This window comes from Tinamus guttatus, unplaced genomic scaffold, assembly GCF_059628265.1.
Source record: "Tinamus guttatus ecotype Peru unplaced genomic scaffold, ASM5962826v1 Tinamus_guttatus_pri_ptg000712l, whole genome shotgun sequence".
In the NCBI taxonomy this organism is placed as follows: Eukaryota; Metazoa; Chordata; class Aves; order Tinamiformes; family Tinamidae; genus Tinamus; species Tinamus guttatus.
In genome coordinates this window covers 269522-288722 of record NW_028289246.1, presented here as the reverse complement: position 1 = coordinate 288722, position 19201 = coordinate 269522, and the positions used below count along the sequence as shown (strand labels likewise).

The 19201-nt window shown below is 56.8% G+C and overlaps 1 protein-coding gene and 1 pseudogene across 1 annotated transcript in view; both read left to right on the top strand.

Moving 5' to 3' along the window:
* LOC148591755 (protein maestro-like) overlaps positions 1-1466 on the top strand; it is a 31346-nt gene extending 29880 nt beyond the window's left edge. The window contains exons 6-7 of the mRNA XM_088537000.1: positions 784-915; positions 1330-1466. Of these exons, the coding sequence (XP_088393126.1) occupies positions 784-915; positions 1330-1466 (269 nt within the window). The remainder of the gene's footprint in view (positions 1-783; positions 916-1329) is intronic.
* Positions 1467-7735: 6269 nt separating this feature from the next.
* LOC148591754 (maestro heat-like repeat family member 5) lies at positions 7736-11310 on the top strand (annotated as a pseudogene).
* Positions 11311-19201: the final 7891 nt, after the last annotated feature.

The following is a 19201-nucleotide window of genomic DNA, read 5'->3' as shown; positions in this document are numbered from 1 at the left end:
CTTCCCAGAACCCCATTACTGCCCGCTGGTAACTTTTCCTGTTTTATTGTATTTCCTTACCAGGACTGGAAAACTTCTCAGCACGTACTACAATATCCCCTTCTGGCCTCTCTGCTTCATTGGTGAGTTGTCGCTGCCTGTGGATGAGTTTTGGGGGAAGAGAATATTTCGCACTTCTGTTTTCTTCCTGGAGAAGTTGTTTTAAAGACAGCTTAAAAAAAAAAAAAAAGGCAGAACTTCATTTTACTTTCTTTTACCCCTGTTGGAGCTATGGGAATTTCCTCACTGTAGTGACAGGGAAGAGTCTCTTGGCGGCCCTGTTGTGGGGCTGTGTGACATTTCCAGGTAATGAAAGTTCCTTTCAATGGAGTAGACTCCAAAGGAGCTGTATCAAATGCTCTTGGAGGATGGAAAGGAGGAGGAGTGAGGCAAATGCAGATATGAGAGACAGAAGGTTTGATGGAAGAGCCTTGCTAAAGAGTGTGAAACTTCCTTGTAGAGTTTGTGTTCTGCCTGGAAAATACCTTGCACTTTTGCAAATAAGCATTAAAGCCCCATAAATGAATTTTAGCCACATAAATGAATTTTAATGTAGAAAGGAGATTTGTCTCAACTGGTTCTTGAATAAAAAGAACCCATGAAGAAGCCTGACCTCCGTCCTCAGACTAGCACTTATAGGTGCACTTTTTTATGCATTTTTAACCTGTTTTTTAATATTAACAATAAGTTATTACTCATGGTCATGCCATCTAGCATGATAAAACCTTTTTTTCTTTATTCTAGAACTTGCACTTGCGTCTCTGTTCAGCCTGAATGCCGTGTTTGATCTCTGGCTGTATTTCAAATACACAAGGGCACCAACTCACCTGGTTATGACTCACAGGCAGCAGGTCCTTCTGGGGATGCAGAACTCAGGTAGGTAGTATAAACGCCTGTTTATCTGTGTTCTTTGCAGTTGGTGTCTTGGTCAAGTACAATTTTTAGCTTCTTAGTCTGAACACAGCAGTCAGACAAATTCCCTGCAGCATGTTAAAATTTAAAGTAGAAGTGCAAAATTGGTGAAGGATTGAGGGGAGAACTGAAGAGGGAAGAAGCCCTAACAAAGGAGGGGACAGCAGCCTGTTAAAGGGCAGCTGGAGAGACTCTCTGTGAAACTGGAGAAGGAATTTGTGGCCTCCCCCTGGGGCTGGGAAGAGGGCTTTTTAGCACCATTGAATTTCCTTCAGGGCAAGCTGCGTGTCTGTGTTTTGCAGTGTGGATTCAGAGGAAGCAGGGGAGTTGGAGGCTGCTGCATGTGCAGGGCTCACTGTGTTTTTGTGCTTCTTGCAGCGGTGCCGATAGCTCCAGTGCAGGAGCTGTCAGCGAGGAGAGTCCCTTGGTGTGGGGCTGCGATGCAGGGCCAGAACGTGCTGAGCTACAGCCCAGGCCACCCCCGCCTGGAAAATACCTTGCGCTTTGGCAAATAGGCATGATAGTGCCATAAATGAGTTCTAGCCGCATCAATGAATTTTAATGTAGAAAGGTCTGAACTGGTTCTTGTATAAAATAACCCCTGAAGAAACCTTACCTCTTTCCTCAGACTGGCACTTACAAGGACAGTTGTTTATGTATTTTAAAGCTGTTTTTTAATATTAACAATAAGTTATTGCTCATGGTCATACCATCTAGCATTATAAAACCTTTTTTTCTTTATTCAAGAACTTGCAATTGCATCTCTGTTCAGCCTGAATGCCGTGTTTGATCTCTGGCTGTATTTCAAGTACACGACCTGGTTATGACACACAGGCAGCAGGTCCTTCTGGGGATGCAGAACTCAGGTAGGTAGTATAAATGCCTGTTTATCTGTGTTCAGAACAGGCTACCCAGAGAGGTTGTGGAGTCTCCTTCTCTGGAGATCTTCAAAACCCACTTGGACGCAGTCCTGTGCCACGTGCTCTAGGTGACCCTGCGTGTGCAGGGGGTTGGACAAGATGACCTCTAGAGGTCCCTTCCAACCTTATGCATTCTATGATTCTAAAGCATTCTCAACTCATGCATGGAAGAGTCAGCTGGTGGGTCTTCAGTTTCTTAGATTATTTTGCCAGGATTGAAAATCCACTCCTACCCATTTCTTTTTTTTTTTTTTTTTTGACCTGTCTGTTCAGAAACTTTGACATTCAAGCTGGTGCCCAGAATATCAGGCCCCCAGCAGCCTCCGAGGCCAGCCCAGAGGGGTGGTAAGGGCTGCTGTTGGCGGTGAGGGCTGTGCAAATGGCTGCAGCCTGGTGGCAGCCCCACACTCAGCAGCCCATCCTGGCTGCAGGTGCCAAGGCTGGTGCAGCACGCGTGGAGAAACGTCCGCACTGCCCCGGACATGTCTGCGTGGCCGGGCACGGACCTTTCTGCTGCCGAGCAGCATGTGCCCGGGCAAGAAGGTCTCCAGCCTGCTGCATCCACCCCACAGATGTGCGCCCCTGAAGGGACACCCGCTGCCCCTCCCCAGCGGGGTCACAGGTGGCCTCAGGTGACAGCGGTGCCCTCTGTGACTGCGCTGCTGTGACATCCTGGCCCGGCGGGCTCGGCCCGCAGTGTTCGGGACGACGGCAACGGGAGAGGACGGGAGCGAAGGTGCTGGCCAAAAAGCCCCCTGAGCGCACCCAGGAATTTCCCCGTTGCCCCCGGGCAGCTCCGCAGAGTTTGGCCACGCGGCCAGGATGGCGGAGCGACTCCCCAGCCACCACTCGGTGGCTGCTGAGGAGGAGGAGGATGGGGCGGTTGCAGCGAGCATGTGCGACCTGGAGCCCCACTCGAGCCGTGCGCCCGAGGAGGAGCCGTCGGGTGAGTGCGGGGGCAGCGCTGGCCGCGCCGTTGGCCACGAGCTCTCGCTGTGCGGCTGGCAGCAGCGTGCGCTGGGGCCGAGCGCTCCGCTGCCTCCTGCCCTCTCCGCGCCAGCCCTGCAGCTCTGCCCGCTCTCTTTCCCCATCAGCTCCTGGTGCGGATCTGCCCGGAGAGGAGGCAGAGGAAGCCCTGGAGCACGTGCGCGCCTTTCTCAGGCGTGGAGGGAAGGTGAGTGTCGCCATCCCGCTCGGGGCTGTACCGGTGTCTCCTGCAGGCTCCCTCGGGGCGCTCCACGCTCAGATGGCCCCACGTGGCCGCTGGCGCTGGGGGCTGCTCCCTCGCAGGCGCCCACGTGTCGCTGCAGCCCCTGTCATGCGCTGGTGGTGCTGGCTGTGCGCCTGCCCCTCTTACGCTCTCTCTTTGTCCCTCTGCTCCTGGCAGCAGGAAGAGGCCGAGAAGCTGCAGTTTCTGGCCTGCATCTGCACCCTCTGCACAGCGTCCTGCTCGCCTAGCCTGCCTGCTCTGCTGCTGCGCCAGGAGCTCTGGCAGTGCAAATCCCTACTGGCAGAGGCGCTGGAGGTGAGGGCACATGGGACTCCCAGAGGCCTGCTCGGGAGGGCACCGGCCCAGTTCTGCAGGCAGAAGAGTGCGGGGAGGTGTGGGGTACTGGCTGGTGGGCACAGCCACTTGTGGGGCCCTGGCAGCTCCCTACAAGCCTTCCCGCTTGTGCTCTCCAGGTGCTGCTGCAAGAGGAGCCCAGGAACCACCTGGGCACGGCAGTGCGGCAGCAAGTCATGCTCAGCATCAGTGCCATGAGGTAGCTGCCCCAGAGCCTGGCTTGGCCACAGCCTCCCCAGCAGATATCCCAGAGGGCCCCAGTCCTGGCAGGGAGCCTTCCCTCGTCCTGAGGGAGCCTCCCATTGGCATCTGGTGACACCAAGAGGGTTGGAGCTGGGAGAACAGAGAGGGCCCTGGAGCTCTCCCGTGGGTGCGGGCCTTTCCCCAGGGGTGAGTTGGGAGGTGGGGAGGTCATTGGGCCCTACCTGCCAGCTGTGTCCTCTGTCCCTGCACAGCATGCCGGTGAGAAGAGGTGACTCTCTATGGGGCTCCCTCCCCACCTGACGTGGCTATCACTCCCAAGCCCTGGGTGCATCCCCCTGCCCAGGACAGAAGGGTGTTGCTGGCTGCTTCAGCCCCAGGGACTGAAAGGCCCCTCTCTGTGCTTGCAGCAAAGCTGGGCTGCTTCTGGAGAGCGAGCTGGAGAGCCTGCTGGAAGCCTGCTTCTCCAGCGTCTTCTCCCTGCCTCCAAGGGAGCATCTGGATGCTGCTCTTTACTCCCAGGTGGGTGCTGGCTGCTTAAGTGAGGCTCAGGGCAGGCTCCCAGCTTGCCTCTCCCTCGCCCATGCCCTCTTCCCCTTGCCCTGGACAGGGCCATGGGCAGTGTCACCAGGCTGCGCCCTGTGCAGCAGCAGCTCCCCTGGCTTTAGGGCTCTCCTGCCCTCAGCACTACTCTACATGTGCCCCTGGCACAGGAGGAATTCAAAGCCCTCTCTGACAGCTGTGGGGCAATAGGGAAGAAGTGCCTCAACCCTCTGTCCCCCTTGCAGCTGCTGGATGCCATGGACAGCATGCTGAAGACCTTGATGCTTGGCAGCCCTTCCTCCAGCATCATGGACATGAAGACCATCCTGCAGGTCTGCTATTTGCCAGGAGCAGAGTTGTCAGCTCCAGGGCCCTGTGGTGGGACAGGGGGGAGTTGTCCAGCAGCCACTGGAGAGAGCCCAGTGTTGAGAAGGGACAAGCTCCCTCATGGGAATGGGGATCCCCACAGTTCTCCTGTGCGAGCCCAGTGTCCCTTGGCTACAGCCAACATCCCCTCCTCCTCAACCTGCTCCTGCACTCATTACAACCCCCATGGGCTCCTGCTGTCACATCAGGCCTGTCTGGGAGATTTGCCCCACAGTCACAAAGGACTCTGGATGCAAGATCCCCTCTCCGGGCTCTGCCGGTGCTCCAAGGCACAAACCTGCCAGGCATTTTCTGGGACACAGGACAGAGCAGCAGCTTTTCTCCTTGCAGCTCCTACTGCCCTACGCTGAGTGCCGGCAAGCAGCTGTGCACGAGAGGGCTGTGGGACGCCTTGCGAAGCTGGGGGATCTCCTGACCAGCTCTTCTTTGGTGTCGGTAAGGAGCCTATGGTGCAGGCAAGCTGCAGCCACTGCCTCTCCCTTGTCAGCATGCAGCCGTGTCCTGTAGCTCCAGGCTGCCTCCAAGGGAAGCCACCAAGGCTCTGGCTCAGCCGGGATCCAAGCCTGCAAGGAGCGTGGGCCCAGGGCTTTGATCCTGAGCGCTGCCCCTCTGGCCTCGTGTCAGCACTGCCTCCCTCCCCCAGGTGCGCGAATGCTTCCAAGTAGGCGGTGCCAGCTGTGGCAGCTTCTTGGAGAAGAGCGTGCCAGTCCTGGGGCAGCTGGTGGGACATCTCACCCTGTGCGGTGCCTGCAAGGATGAGGGGAGCAGTGACGAGGCTGCGGAGGCCCTGTGGCACCTCTATGAGTTCCTCCTGCAGGGAGAGAGTAAGAATTTCTGTGTGGTTGCAAGCAATTCCCCTTGCCCACCCCTTGCAATAGGCCCAGCACCTCCCTGGGCGTCCTGCTGCCCACTCTTTCCTTCTAGGGCCTTTTTGCCTGCCAGGGGCTATTTGTCACTGATGCCTTCCGTGGGCCGTGTCCAGCTGTGCAACCTTCATGCCGAATGCCCTGTGTTTCCCTTCCTGTGCAGGCAGGGAGCCGTCACAGGAGAGTGCCTGGCAGCAAGAGCTCCGAGAGGAGTGGGAAACTGCAGGCACCTTGAGGCTTTCCTGGTCCAGGGACACCAGGGAAATGAGCAGGGTAAGGAGCACCTCCCTGGCTGGGGGACCCCAGCTGTGGGGTCAGCCTGCAACGTGGACGCAGAGAGAGGTGGCTGCCAGGTGGGGCTGAGGAGAGGGCTTGCACTTTCCTTAGGCCAGGACTAGCCAGGGGCTTCCTTCCTGCATCCTGCAAGCTCTGCTTCCCTGCAGGAGCAGTGGGTGGGGACCTTAACCCCAAGCACCCAGGCCCATCCCAGCACCATCACCCAAGCCAGCAGAGCCCCAGCTCCTGGCTTGGAGGGACTCGCTGCCCGATGTCGCTCTTCAGGGCCACGCGCTGCTCAGCCAGGCAACACAGTTGGGAGCCTGGCTGTGACATCTCTCTCGGGGCTGCCTTCTTTTGTGCCCTAGATTTTTGGGAAACACCTCCAGCCAGATGAGAAGGCAGAGGCCATCCTCGTAGCCATCAGGGGCATGAGAGCCTGCAGCAGCTACGACACGCAGGCAGCTGCTCACATGCTGGACGAGCTCGTCACGGATGACGCGTGCCTTTTGGAGCATGTGAGTAGCCTGCGGGTGGCACGGCCGGGGTTCAGGCCCTTTGGGGGCTTGTTTTTCCCCTGAGTGCTCGTGTACCAGGCACCCAACTGCCTCTGTGGCCATCCCAGAGTGGTGGCAAGGGCAGACCTTCTCCGCGGGAGCTGTGCAAAGGGCTGCAGTGTGGCAGCAGCCTCACACTTTGCCATGTGGTCTGCAGGCACCAAGGCTCGTGAAGAACATGTGGGAAAACATCCTGGCCGTGCGAGATGCATCTGCACGGCTCAGCCTGGACAGAGCTCTTCTCCTGCTGAGCAGCACATGCCCAGACAAGGTGGTGGCGAGCCTGCTGAGCTGCTCCCCCTCATGTGACAGGTCTGTGCTGGCCAGGGGCAGTGGGCAGGGACAGGGCTGCGGCCTCGCAGGTCACGGGGCTGCAGCCGCGGCAGCCGCTGACAAAGCGCTCTGGGCCTGCAGCGCCGCCGGGGCCATGTGGAAGGTGCTGGTGTCCAGGCCTGGCGCCGCGGAGCGGGTGCTGCCGGAGCTGCTCATTGCACTGGAGGACTGGCGGCTGCCCGAGGAAACGGCCTCGCCTGTCTCTTCCCTGGCCGTGAGTTTGTGGAGGAAGCCTCGCTCTCCCCTCGGGCTGCCCTTGCCCCTGCGGGCGAGAGGCAGGGCTCCCGCTGCCCTTCTCCATGCAGCCCCAAGCCGGGGCTCCCCGGGATGCACAGGCCCAGCGCGGGACGGGGGCTACAGCTGGCAGGGCCCTGGCCAGCGCCAGCTTGCTGGGCTGCTGGGCCTGCTTGGGGCCCTCTGCACACCCAGACACACGGAGCTGGCCTGAGCAGCTGGCTGTCTCCCTCTGCCTCTGCATGGCCCTGCCTCGTGCGGCACGTGCTCAACCTGCTTTGGGGACAGGACTAGGGGCCAGGGCCACGTTAGGGTTCCAGGCAGCAGAAACATCATCAGGGCCAAGTCAGGGGAACCAGGGTAGCTTCCAGGCTACATGTGGCCCTCCAGGGGGATGTCCTCACTGCCCAGGAAGGCTTGTGGTGGCTTTGTGGCACCCAGGCGCCGAGCCCCAGGAGCTGCCATGGCTCTGCTCTGGCCAGGCAGGCCAGGCAGCCCCTCCTGCTTCTGCCAAGGTGCAGGGCACTGCTAGGAGCCTCACCCCCGAGCTCCAGCAGCACGGGAGGGACATGTCAGCAGCAAGGGCTGTCTCTGGGCTTTTTCTGCAGGCAACGCGTGTGCTCCAGGAGATCCTCCACCAGCCCCACTGCCTGCACGTGCTAGGGGCGTTCTTCCCCCAGCTGCTGCTAGCGCTGCTCTTCCAGAGCTCTTTCCTGGCAGCGCTGGAGCAGGAGCAGTCGGACGCGCTGTGGGGGAGATGCAGAAGGGAGGAGTCCACGTGCAGCAGTCCTGTGAGGTGCTCCATCACATCCCGGCCGTCCCTTGCAGGCAGGGCTGCAGGCAGGGCCAGGGGTGCGAGTGTGAGCGAGTGTTTTCTCTGCACACAGGCTTGCAGTGCAGACCATGAAAGCACTGCTGTGCCGTGCCGGCTACGAGAACGTGGTGCTGGCAATGGCAAGGAAGGGCAGCTGGGACATGCTCCTGCACGCTGAGACCCATCACCAGGGAGTGGGTTTGCTGGCCAGGTGAGAGCCCCTGTCTCCCCACTCTGCTGCATCATTTCACCCCTGCGCACAGGGTGACTCTCAGAACCCACAGGGGTGCCCAGTTCTCCACGCAAAGGTGGCTTTGTTCTGTGCATGGTGGCCCAAGGGATGTGATGGGAGGAAGTGAGGGTGCAGTCTCAGGAGAGCTTTGCCTGGGCTGCTCAGGCCTCACAGAGCCTTCTTCCCTCCGCCAGAGAGATGAGGAAGAGCCCAAGAGCGCTGCGCCTTCTGCTGTTCCAACAGCTGGCAGTGCTGCTCTTGGGCGAGGAGCCCTGCACGGAGATCCCTGCCATGGCTTTCCTGGTGGAGGTGAGCCTCATGTGGGCACTGCCCTTCTGGGGTGCTTCTAGCTCCAGTGCTGTCTGCTAGCCCCAGCTGTGGGATGGAGGGCAACGAGCACAAGTGGGGCAGTGGGTGATCTGCCATGAGTCCCCTCGGCCTTCAGCCCTCTGCAGCGGGCTCCTTCTTGTCCCCACGTGTATTTGATGTCTCTTTTGTGTCGCGTCTCTGTCGAAGGGCTCCTCCAAAGCATGAGGACAGGAGGCTGGTGCAGGGAGGGGAGGAGCAGGCCAAAGCTGTGCCCTGCGCTGTGCCCTGAGGCCCCAGGCAGGGAGGGAGGTCCCAGGGGCTCCCTGCAGTCACTGCTGCCTTTGGGCCAGCCTTCCACTGAGCCCGCTGCCCTTGCCCTGAGCTACATCTGGGATCCAGTGGTGTCCGACACAGGCAGTGCTGCAGCCATTGCCACCTTCTCTGTGCTGTGCATTGCAGCTGCTGGCCTGCAGTGACCTTCAGGCAGATGAAGATGTCTTGCTGGGAATCTCTGTGGTGTCCCTGAAGAGTCACAGCAGGGTAATGCATAAGCTGGGACTCAGAAGCCTCCTCGTGCTGTGCAGCAGACAGGAGATGGTGAGCAGGGCATCACTGGGGGGAAGCTGTGTGAGCTGGGCACTGGGTGCTAGGGAACAGACTAGCTTGGACTTTGCTGGGCCTCGGGAGCTGAGGGGACTGCAGATCTCAGCCCAGCACCTAGCAAGCTGTGTTTGATAGGGTGTGAGACTGAGGGAAGCTGCTGTCTAATAAGGTGGCAGGGTAGTCTTTTTTTTCTGTTTTTTTTTTCTTTCTTTCTTTTTTTTTTTTTAAACTGAGCTTGTACTTCCCACTTACAGGTCAGAAAAATGCATGTCCTGATGCCTCTGGTCATGAGACACTTGCAGGACGAGGACAGGAACATGAGCAGCCAGGCCCTTCTCGTGCTCAGCCATGTGGTCCATGTCCTGGAGAGACCAGCACTCACGGACATGGCTCCAGAGCTGGCTGAGAAACTCCTGCCACTCTTTGAGGATGTAAGGCGGGGGGCAGAGCCGTGGGGCTGGCTGGTGTGTGGGAGGCTGCCAGGAGCCTTTCTGTCTGGGGCTCTTGGGATACTGTCCTGTGCTGCCTATGCTGTCCTGGGCTGCAGGGCTGCATGGGACCAATGCAGCTTGTGCAGGAAGCTGCCACGTGCGGTGCCAGTGCTGACGAGTTCTCTCTTCCTTGCCACCAGGAGCGCGAGCACACACGAAAGCTCTCCATGCAGCTCTTCAGCAAGCTCATGGAGACAGCAGTGGGCACTGCAAAGGAGCAGGTGAAGCAGCATGTGCACACGAGCATGCTGCCACTGCTCTTCCACCTGCAGGATGAGAGCCCCAGTGTGGTCGAGGTACGGCTGAGCAATGGGGCACACTGGGGAGCCGAGTAGCCACGTTGGGAATAGCCGTGGGAGGTAGTCCTGGCTGAGTCCTGCCTGGATGTCTCTGGGGCTGCAGCCCTTCAGCCTCCTGCTGGCCTTGGCTGCAGCTCAGCAGCTCTCGGGAGTCTCTGCTGTGCTGCCTGTTCAGGACAGGGTGGCTCAGGTGGTGCTTGCTCCATGTTTCTGCTCAGCGAGGGGGGCCAAGGACCCCAAAGCAGATTCAGTGCCCTGCTGCTGCCCCTTGCCATGAAGGGCCAGCAAATGCCCTGAGTCTTGTCAAGAGGAGGGGGCTGGGGGGGCACAGGCTCTTGTCCCATGGGCTGCGGTGGCATCTCCCCGTTTATTCCATGTGCAGGCTGCTCAGGAAGCCCTCCTTGGTGCTGCCAAGCTCCTCAAGTGGAAGGAGCTGAGGTGCTTGGCTCAGAGCCAGCAGACTTGGCTGATCAGCAAGTGCCTGGTAAGGACAGTCCCCAGGCTGCAGCCCAGCCTGGAGCAGCTCTTTCCTCCTCCGTGCCCAGTGTGTGTGGCTGACGGCTCTGGGTGCAGGAGCAGCACTCGCGGGCTCTTCTGCAGGCTCCTCTGCCTTTGCTGAGCCCTGGGATGCTGAAGCAGCCCTTGGCCCAGCTGGGCCTTGCAGCAGGAGGGCCCCTCAGCACGCCTGGGCAGCAGCCGTCCCTCTGCTGCCTCCAATGCTGGCTCGGCGCTGCCCAGCGTCTGCGGGGGGTCCTGAGTGTGGTGGCAGGGGGAGGCCGGCTGCTCCTGGGGTAAGGACGGCGAGAGGATGTTGTGCGCTGAGCCTTGTGCTCTCCCCAGCTGGCCGGGAGGAGGGGCAGGAGGAGGGCGGACGAATACCTGCGCCAGAGCCTGTCCTACCTGGAGAGCAGCCAGGAGTCCCTGCGCGAGGCGGCCGTGAGGTTTCTGGGTGAGCCCCGAGCCCTGGGCTCCATCTCTGTTCTGGGACAGCTCGGCCTCAGCCCCGGCTGCTGCGCTGGCAGCAAAAGCAGCCCTGTGACTGCTGCAGCCCCGCGTGCCTGAGGCAGCGCCTGGGCGCCTGGAGGCTCCGTGTCACCCTCAGCCATCTCTGCCCGCAGTGGTGGGGCCGGTGGGAGTCCCTCGCAGCAGGAGCCCTGCGGGTTACACTGGGGAAAGGGGACTGGGGTGAGCCCTGCCCAAGGGGAGGTGGGTGCCTGGCCAGGTGGTCAGGACTGGGGGGAACAGCTTTCAGGAGCAGGATTTATGGGGCGCTGTGTGTGTGCCTAGGGCATGCTGGGCAGCACACCAGGGAGCAGAGCAAGGAGACGGTGGAGGTCATCTGTGAGAGTGAGTGAGGGCAAGCGGGGTGTCACACGGGCTGGGGGGACAAAGAGAGACCCTGTCCAAGGAGCTCCCATCCCTGTGTAGGTGAGGAGGGCTCTGCTGCCCGAGAGAAGCAGAGCAGGGGTGGTGTGGGGAGAGTAGAGAGAGATTTCAGGCACCTTGGGCACATTCCTGGGCAGCAGCTGCCAGCTAATCCATTAGAGCCCCTGGGTCCATCCTGGCTGTGGCAAGAGCTGCGTGGGACTGGTGGTGTTAGGAGGAGAGGCCTGGGGCCTGCGGGGATATGGGGGCTTCATCTGAGCTCGTGCTTCCCCCCTCAGCCCTGAAAGGCCTGCAGGAGGACAGCAGCCCATCCATCTCTTCCCTGGCCACCCAAACCATGCTGATCCTGAGAGCTGCAGGGAAGGGGGCTGCATCCACGGGCACCCAGGAAGGCCTGTGCAACCGCCTGAGGAGAGCGTGGGAGAGGCGGCACTGCCCTCTGCAAGGTGTCAGTCTTTGCTGCTGGCGCTCGGCCACGTCCTGATGCCAGGCTGCTCTGTGCACAGGCCTCATTAAAGAAACAATCCTGTCTCTTCAGCGTGTGTCGTGTCTTTTCTTTGGCAAACCCAGCAGTAGAAAACGCAGGTTGTGAAGGGATTGGGGTCCCCCTCTTAGAGGAGTTGGGTACGCGCTCCCTGCAGCAGGCTGCAGCCAATAACCTGACCCCTTGCTACCCCTCGCAGCAGTCAGCAAAGCCTCTCCCACCCCCCAGCTTTACCCTTACATAGAATCATAGAATGCTTAAGGTTGGAAGGGACCTCTAGAGGTCATCTAGTCCAACCCCTGCACACGCAGGGTCATCTAGAGCACGTGGCACAGGACTGCGTCCATGCAGGTTTTGAAGATCTCCAGAGAAGGAGGCTCCACAACCTCTCTGGGCAGCCTGTTCCAGGGCTCTGTCACCCTCACTGTCAACAATTTTTTCCTTAAGTTCCTGTGGAACTTTTGGCATTTCAGTTTCTGGCCATTACCTCTAGCTCTATCGGTGGCCACCAGGGAAAAGAGGCCAGCAGCATCCGCCTCCCTGCCTCCCTTGAGGTACTTATAGACACTGGTTAGACCCCCTCTCAGCCTTCCCTTCTCCAGGCTGAACAGGCCCAGCTCCCTCAGCCTCTCCTCACAGGGAAGATGTTCCAGGCCCCTGATCATCCTTCTAGCCCTGCGCTGGACTCTGTCCAGCAGCTCCACATCCCTCTTGTACTGTGAGGCTCAGAACAGGACACAATACTCTAGATGCTGCCTCACTAGGGCTGAGTAGAGGGGCAGGATCACCTCCCTCGACCTGCTGGAGACGCTCTTCTTAATGCACCCCAGGATCCCATTGGCCTTCTTGGCCACAAGGGCACACTCCTGCTTTGTGGTCAACTTTTCGTCTACCACGACACCCAGGTTCCTCTCTGCAGGGCTGTTCTCCAGAAGGTCAGTCCCCAGTCTGACCTGATGCATGGGGTTATTCCTCTCCAGGTGCAGGACCTTGCACTTGGACTTGTTGAATTTCATGAGGTTTTTCACCTCCCAGTTGTCCAGTCTGTTCAGGTCCTTCTGGATGGCAGTGCAGTCCTTGTGGGTATCAGCTACTCTTCCCAGTTTGGTATCATCAGCAGACTTCCTGAGGGAGCACTCTGTGCCTTCATCCAGGTCATTGAGGAATAAATTGAATATATATAGGTTATATATAAAGAGAATATAGGTGAAGATCAAAGTAAATAGAAACATAAACTCTTAATTATATAGGTTAAGATCAATATACATAAAAGCATAGAATTGCAAACATCACTACTTCTATTCCCTGCTGCACCAAATGTTTATAAATGATTCATGATTCATTCCGACGGCTCAATGGTTTTTGTCTCTTGAACTTGGCTGAAATTGTCCTGTGGCTGTGACTGCTCTATTGTCAATGAGACTTTACATCTTTTGCTGGTAACCACCGAGCACCTGTGGGAAGGAGAACACACACATATCCCCTTCCCCATGTTATTAGTTCTATGGAGCCTCTCCCTGGTGGTTCTCCAAATTCTTTATACTATCCCTTTGGTGGAGGCACAACTGCAGGGACCATCTTGAATTGTCAGTCAGCTGCTGGTGTAAATACCTGAGGATCAGAAGGATTCAAAAGATTAAGCACATATAATGCTTTGTCTGACTGTTCCTATGGGGTAACACTGTCCATAGGATTTCCTCTTTTTCTTTTTATTTAACATAGCCTTGAGAGTCCCATGGACATGTTCGGTAATGGCTTGTCCAGTGGGGGAATGCGGTATACCTGTAACGTGTTGTATACCCCAGTCTTGTAGGAAGACAGAAATTGTTTGTGAAACATAAGCAGGACCAGTATCAGTTTTAATTGCTTTCAGAATGCTCATAGTGGCAAAACATCTTAAGCAGAGGTGTTTCACATTCTGTGCCTTTTCTGCGATATGTGCAGTGGCTACCAGAAACCCTGGGAAGGTATCCACATTAACATGCACGTAACGCAGTTGGCCACATGTTGATATATGTGTGACATCACTCTGCCAAAATTCGTTAGTTTGTAAACCTCGAGGATTCACTCCTGTGTATGATGATATTGGTGTAATACATTGACAATCAGGGCATGCAGGGACAATTTCTGTGGCTTGTTCTCAGGGCAGAGCAAGTTGTTTACGTAAGGAAGAGGCATTTTGATGAAAGAAGTGGTGAGATAATCGGGCTTGTTCAAAACTGCACAGCAGTACTGCTGCCATCATCAATTTGTCTGCCATAATATTTCCTTCAGTTATTGGTTCTGGTAGAGTAGTATGTGACAATTTACATTTATAATGCATATACATATGCCAATGCATATGCGAGTACATAGATGACATCTTTAATTGGGGGTGATTTTCCCAAGAAGGTTGGGAAAGTAGCCACAGCAGTATGGCAAATCCTACTTGAAGCTGACATTGAGGTACCACCTGAGGAATGCCAGGGACCAAGCAAAGAGGTAAAATTCCTAGGGACTTGGTGGATAGCTGGCAGTGCAGGGATTCCTGCAGATACCTTAAGAAAAATTGAAGACCTGCAAATGCCCCGATCAAGGAAAGAATTACAACAATTGATGGGAACTTCAGGATATTGGAGAAAATACCTACCTGGATTTTCTATCACTGCCCCTCCTTTATATTTGCTCTTAAGGAAAAGCAAACCTTGGAAGTGGGAATTAGAACACAAAGAGTCAGCCAAAACTCTGACTGGAGAATTAGAAACATTTCAGTCACTGGGACCAGAACACCCCCACGACACTCTTACAGCTGAATGGGGTTTTGCTGATCATGCTACTTACTGTAAGTTACAACAAGTAACTTACTGCTATGAACTTACTGTAACTTGTTGTTACAGTAACTTACTGTTACTTAGTGTAACTTGCTTACAGGCTGTCCCTTATGGAACAAAAGTATATGGTTTATTCTTTATTGTTTAGCTTGACTGCATTTAAGAAAGGTAACTACAATATTCTGAATGGGAGAAAAAAGACTTTTATCCTTAGTCTGAGCGGTTAAACAGGTTGAGAAAATACATCAAGGACAACCTTTGCAAACTAAAGGACCGTTTAATTTACTAGAAGCAATCCTAAAGGGGACTGCTCCCCCAGAAGGAATTGAACCAAACCCCACTACCACAAAATGATGTGCCTACCTAACAGGAGTAGCAGAAAATATGCAGCTAACTGAAGGGCATACTAAGGTTCCCAAATCACAGATGCCTGTAAAAACAGATCCATTAGCACTGGGACAAGCTCTTAAACCTTCATCAATTCTGAATGTACCATCTGTCATTGATGGAACACCAACAGAAAACATGTGATTTAGAGATGCTTCAGCAAAAAGGTTAAATGGTAAACAGCTACAAAAGGCTGTTGCATTAAATATTACCACTGGTGAAGAAGTAATAGAAGAAGCTGAAGACAGTGCACAAGCAGGAGAGTTAAGAGCAGTATTTTTAGCTACACAAAATGGAGCAAATGTTGTCTATGTAGGCTCCTATGCTGTGTGGGCTGGTGCCACACAATGGCTTTGTGGATGGGAAGCTCTTAACCGGGAAGGAAATAAAACCCCAGGTTGGAGCCCAGGCCTGCAAGAGCAGGGAGCCTGGAGCCAGCAGGCCAGGGCAGGGGCTGCAGGCGATGGGGGCAGAGTCCATCCTCTTTCCCACAGCACATTTTGTGGCCTGGCTCATGGGCAAAGTAGCACAAGGCCTCAGTGTGCACAAAATGCGCTCACAGCTGAAGCGCAGCTGGGGCTGGAGCTTTGCAGAGCGTAGGGTCCTTTCCTTGCCCTGGGGTATCTCAAGAGAGTGCGCTTTGGGCCAAAGCTGCCCTCCTCCTCTCCTCTGTCTCCTTTCCCCACCTCCTTATTCCTGTGTTCCAGGCTGCTGGAAGGAGAGAACATCCTGCCCCTCATCAGGACAATGTGGCTCTTGGAGATGTCAGGCTGCCCTCTGGGCCTGAATACATAAGCAAGATACATGCACAGAGGCCGAAGAACCACGGCAGCTTCGTTGTGGGAAGCTGAAGAGAGGGCTGAATGAGTCCAGCAAGAACGGGGCCAGCTGGTTCCCGAGGGGTGGTCGCTGCAGCGTTGCCCGCAGTGACGCAGGCTGCTCCGCGCACGCAGTTGCTCCCTGTGTGCCACGCGCCGCTGGGCTGGCAGTGCTGCCTTAGAGCTCATCTACCCTCAGCCTCCTGGTCTCCTGCCTTGCTTGTGCCCTTTTTCCCTGCAGCACCCGCTCCCTCCCATATCCCGACCCCAGCGAGTCCTTCTACTGCCCCTCTGTGCGATGGATCCACTTGGCTACAAAGGAAACGCTGGTGACATTGTTGCTTTTCAGGCAGGGCCTTGGGAGCTCCCTTCCCATGCAGAGAGCAGTGTGTGCTCTCCTGAGGATCAGCTTGTCCTCTCTTGCACTGCCTGAGCGCAGGCATTCAGCCGGGAACGCCTCGGTGTGCAGCAGAGCTGAGGTCCTGCTGCCCTGGGGAATGCTCTCCAGCCCAAAGATACTGCACCCTGTGTAGGGATTAAATAGTTAATGTAGAGTGTACTAATGGGGATTAAATAGTTAATGTAGAGTGTACTAATAAGCTAGTCAATACTTAGTCTCAAAATGCAAGGACTCTTGATAAATGGCATGACAGATGGCTCTGCATGGAAGGGTTGCCTATCTACAAGGACGACTCCTGAAAAATGGCAAGTCAGGAGGTTCCACATGGAGGGGTTGCCTGTCCAGATGTCCTAGTTAGCAATAAAATATAGATAACATTAACATGAAAGTAGAACAGAGAAACGGGAGGGGGGAACATTTTTGGGGTGAAAACGGTATAAAAGAGGGAAGACGAAGTAGTCGGGGTCCGTGGTGTGACCCCTGCGTGGGAAAGCCCGGACCCCAGCTAGCTGGTAATACTTATTATCTTTCTCCTATTATTAAAAAGCACAATATATCGATGGTGTTTGCCTCTTTCTCTGTCAATTCGAAAACCGTACCTAACATCAGCTTCTCTCCTTCTGTCCTAGGAGGCACCAAGGGCCTGGGGCCCTCGTTCTGCTTGAGGAGAGGCCGTTTCACCTCTCCTGGGCTCTCCGAAGCCAGCAGCATAGAGCGGCAAGATCCATCTTGATGGTGAGCATTCGTGATTGAGGGACACATATATCCCTGTTATGAGGAAAGACTAAACAGGCCGGGCCTCTTTAGGGTGGAGAAGAGATTGATAGGAAGTTTTATCAACAGACCCAAATAGCTGAGGGAGAATGTAAAGAGGATGTGGTCAAGCTCTTCCCTGTGGTGGTGAGGGCAGGACACCTTCCCCCAGCATGGGGACACCTCCCTGGCTGCTGCACGCAGGGCCCCGCTGCACACTGGTGCCAAAGGTGCCTCTGCAAAGTGGTGCATTGCAGAGAGCAGCTGTGGCACCTGCTCTCCCAGCTGTGGCCAGTGCCGGGCCCTGCTCTGGGCAGCTCCTGCCTTCTCCCCACGGCAGGGAGCTCGCAGCTTGCGCTGCTGCGCTCTGGGCCTTCTGCACAGGGGCGGCCCCTTGGCCAGCCCAGCTCCTCTGGCCCAGCGCTCACACGCAGCGCTGAGCTCTGCCTCGAGCTCCTGGCAGAGGGAATGGCGGGCAGCCCAGGATAGGGAAAGGCTGGGAAGGGCTGTTGGCAGCCCGAGGACTTGGGCGTCACACAAATGCAGCAGAGCAAACGGGCCCTGCACAGGAAAGCCCAGAGTGCCCACGGAGCAGGAGGACCTGCCTTGGTGATGTGGTCCCTGTCCGTGGGGCTGCAGAGGGACAGAGCAGCCTCCATGATGGTCCCCAGCACAGGGCCGTTCCTGGCAGGAGGCAATTTCTGCAGCAGCTCCTGAGGGGAGACTGCACACACCCTCTTCCTGCCATCCCTGAGTGTGTCCCAGCCCTGATGGGCCCTGTGCTCACCCAGGGGCTGGGGCACTCAGCTCTGCATCTCACAGCCCCGTGTCCCGGACACCCAAGAGCTGCCCTTTGCCCATGGCCTGGGCACTGAGGGGACTTGTTGTCTCAGGCCTCTGAGAGCGTCAGGGCTGCCCCGCACTAGGGCTGTGGCACCTTCCCCTTTGGGCATCCCCTGAGCCATCTTCCAAGGGAAATCCTAGAGGGAGCTTTTTGCTGGTGCTCCCCTGGAGCCTGAGAAGACGGCTCTGCACAGACATAGCTGCAGCGGGGATGCTTTTGTGCCTGAGCTCCCTGGGAAACAACACACAACACCCAAAGAATGGCACAGGAATATGTACTTAAACAACAACATCAACAATGAAAACAACAATAAAGACAGTAATATCAACAATATCAACAATAAAAGCAACAGCAACACTAATATCAACAATAACAACAGCACAAAGAGTAGGTAAGTGCTGAGAGCCCTGATGAACTGGGCCTTCCTTGCAGCCTCCAGCGTGAAGAGAGCCTTGGCTTGCAAGGCAAAAGGAGGTGCTGGCCCTCGCAGGGCTCTGCAGGCCCCCAGCCGCTTGACTGGGCCGTGCATGGGCAGTCGGTAACTCGGGGGCTGCTCCAGCTGCTTCCCTCCAAGCTGCTGTTCCTGGGCAGGTCCCCGTGCCTCCTGCCTTCCCCTGGGCAGGGACTGCATGACACGTGCAGCTCAGGAGAGCCTTGGAAACCTGACGGCCTCCACAGAGGCTTCCTGCGGCCCTGGGTAAAGAGAGGGAGGCAAGCGGTGAGAAACGCTGCGGGGCCTGTTGAACAGGCTCATCTCAGGCTGCTTCCCTCTTGCTGGGCAAGCTGTGAGGGGCCCTGTAGGGCAAGGAGGTGGCACTGTGGAGCCCAGACCCCCAGAGGAGGCTGAGAGCTGCTGAGGCTCAGGGCAAGGCGGCTGCAAGGGGGACGCGTGCAGGGGCCACAGGAAGGCTGGCCGAGGGACCAGCAGTGCGTGAGGAAGGGCTGCCCTGCTGCAGCCCTGACAAGCCAGAGACAGCAGCGCTGCGGCTGCCTGAGTGGAGGTGCCGAGCGCCTGGAGCCCTTGGAGAGGCTGGCCAGAGCTTTGGGCCTTGTGGTCCCGCTGGCACGGAGGGAGGGCTGATGTGATCTTCTCATGCCTGGCGAACCTCCATCTGTTCATTCTTTCTGAGAAGCTGGTGAGGGAAAAGATGAGGGAGGCCATCACCACGATACATGTTTGCATGATCAGACACCTGAGAGCAGGGCTCTTCTTTGGGTGTTCCCAGTGATAGGCACATGCTGTGGACTTGCTCTGCAGCCAGCAGCAAGTGTGAGCCCTTGTGTGTGCCCAGACAGCAGATTGGGCTGCGCGAGCAGTGCACAAGGATGGTGCCTGCCCGGGACAAGTGAGCAGGGCTGCTGTGTGTGCGTGATGCAAGGGCTGCCCTCCCTCACCTGCCTCAGCTGCCCCTGGCCCTGTACGGCTGCTCAGGCACTTGTGGCTCCCGGCAGCAGCAGCTGCAGACAAGGGCGGCGTTGGCCAGAGCTTGGGTGCCGGATGCCTCTGGGGAGCCTTCAAGGCCCTGGGAGTCACCACCACTGCACTGGTGGTCCCTGGTGCTGTGTGGCCCTGCTCCACATGTGGCCTTGCTGCTGCCTGGCCAGCTCCGGGGCAGAGTGGGATGGAGCCCTGGGAAGCATCCATGTTCCCGTGGCGATAACTGCCCCTCTGGGATGTTCCAGCAGTGAAAGTGGGACCAAAAGAGCCTACAGAGACATCAAGATCACCTAGTACTTCC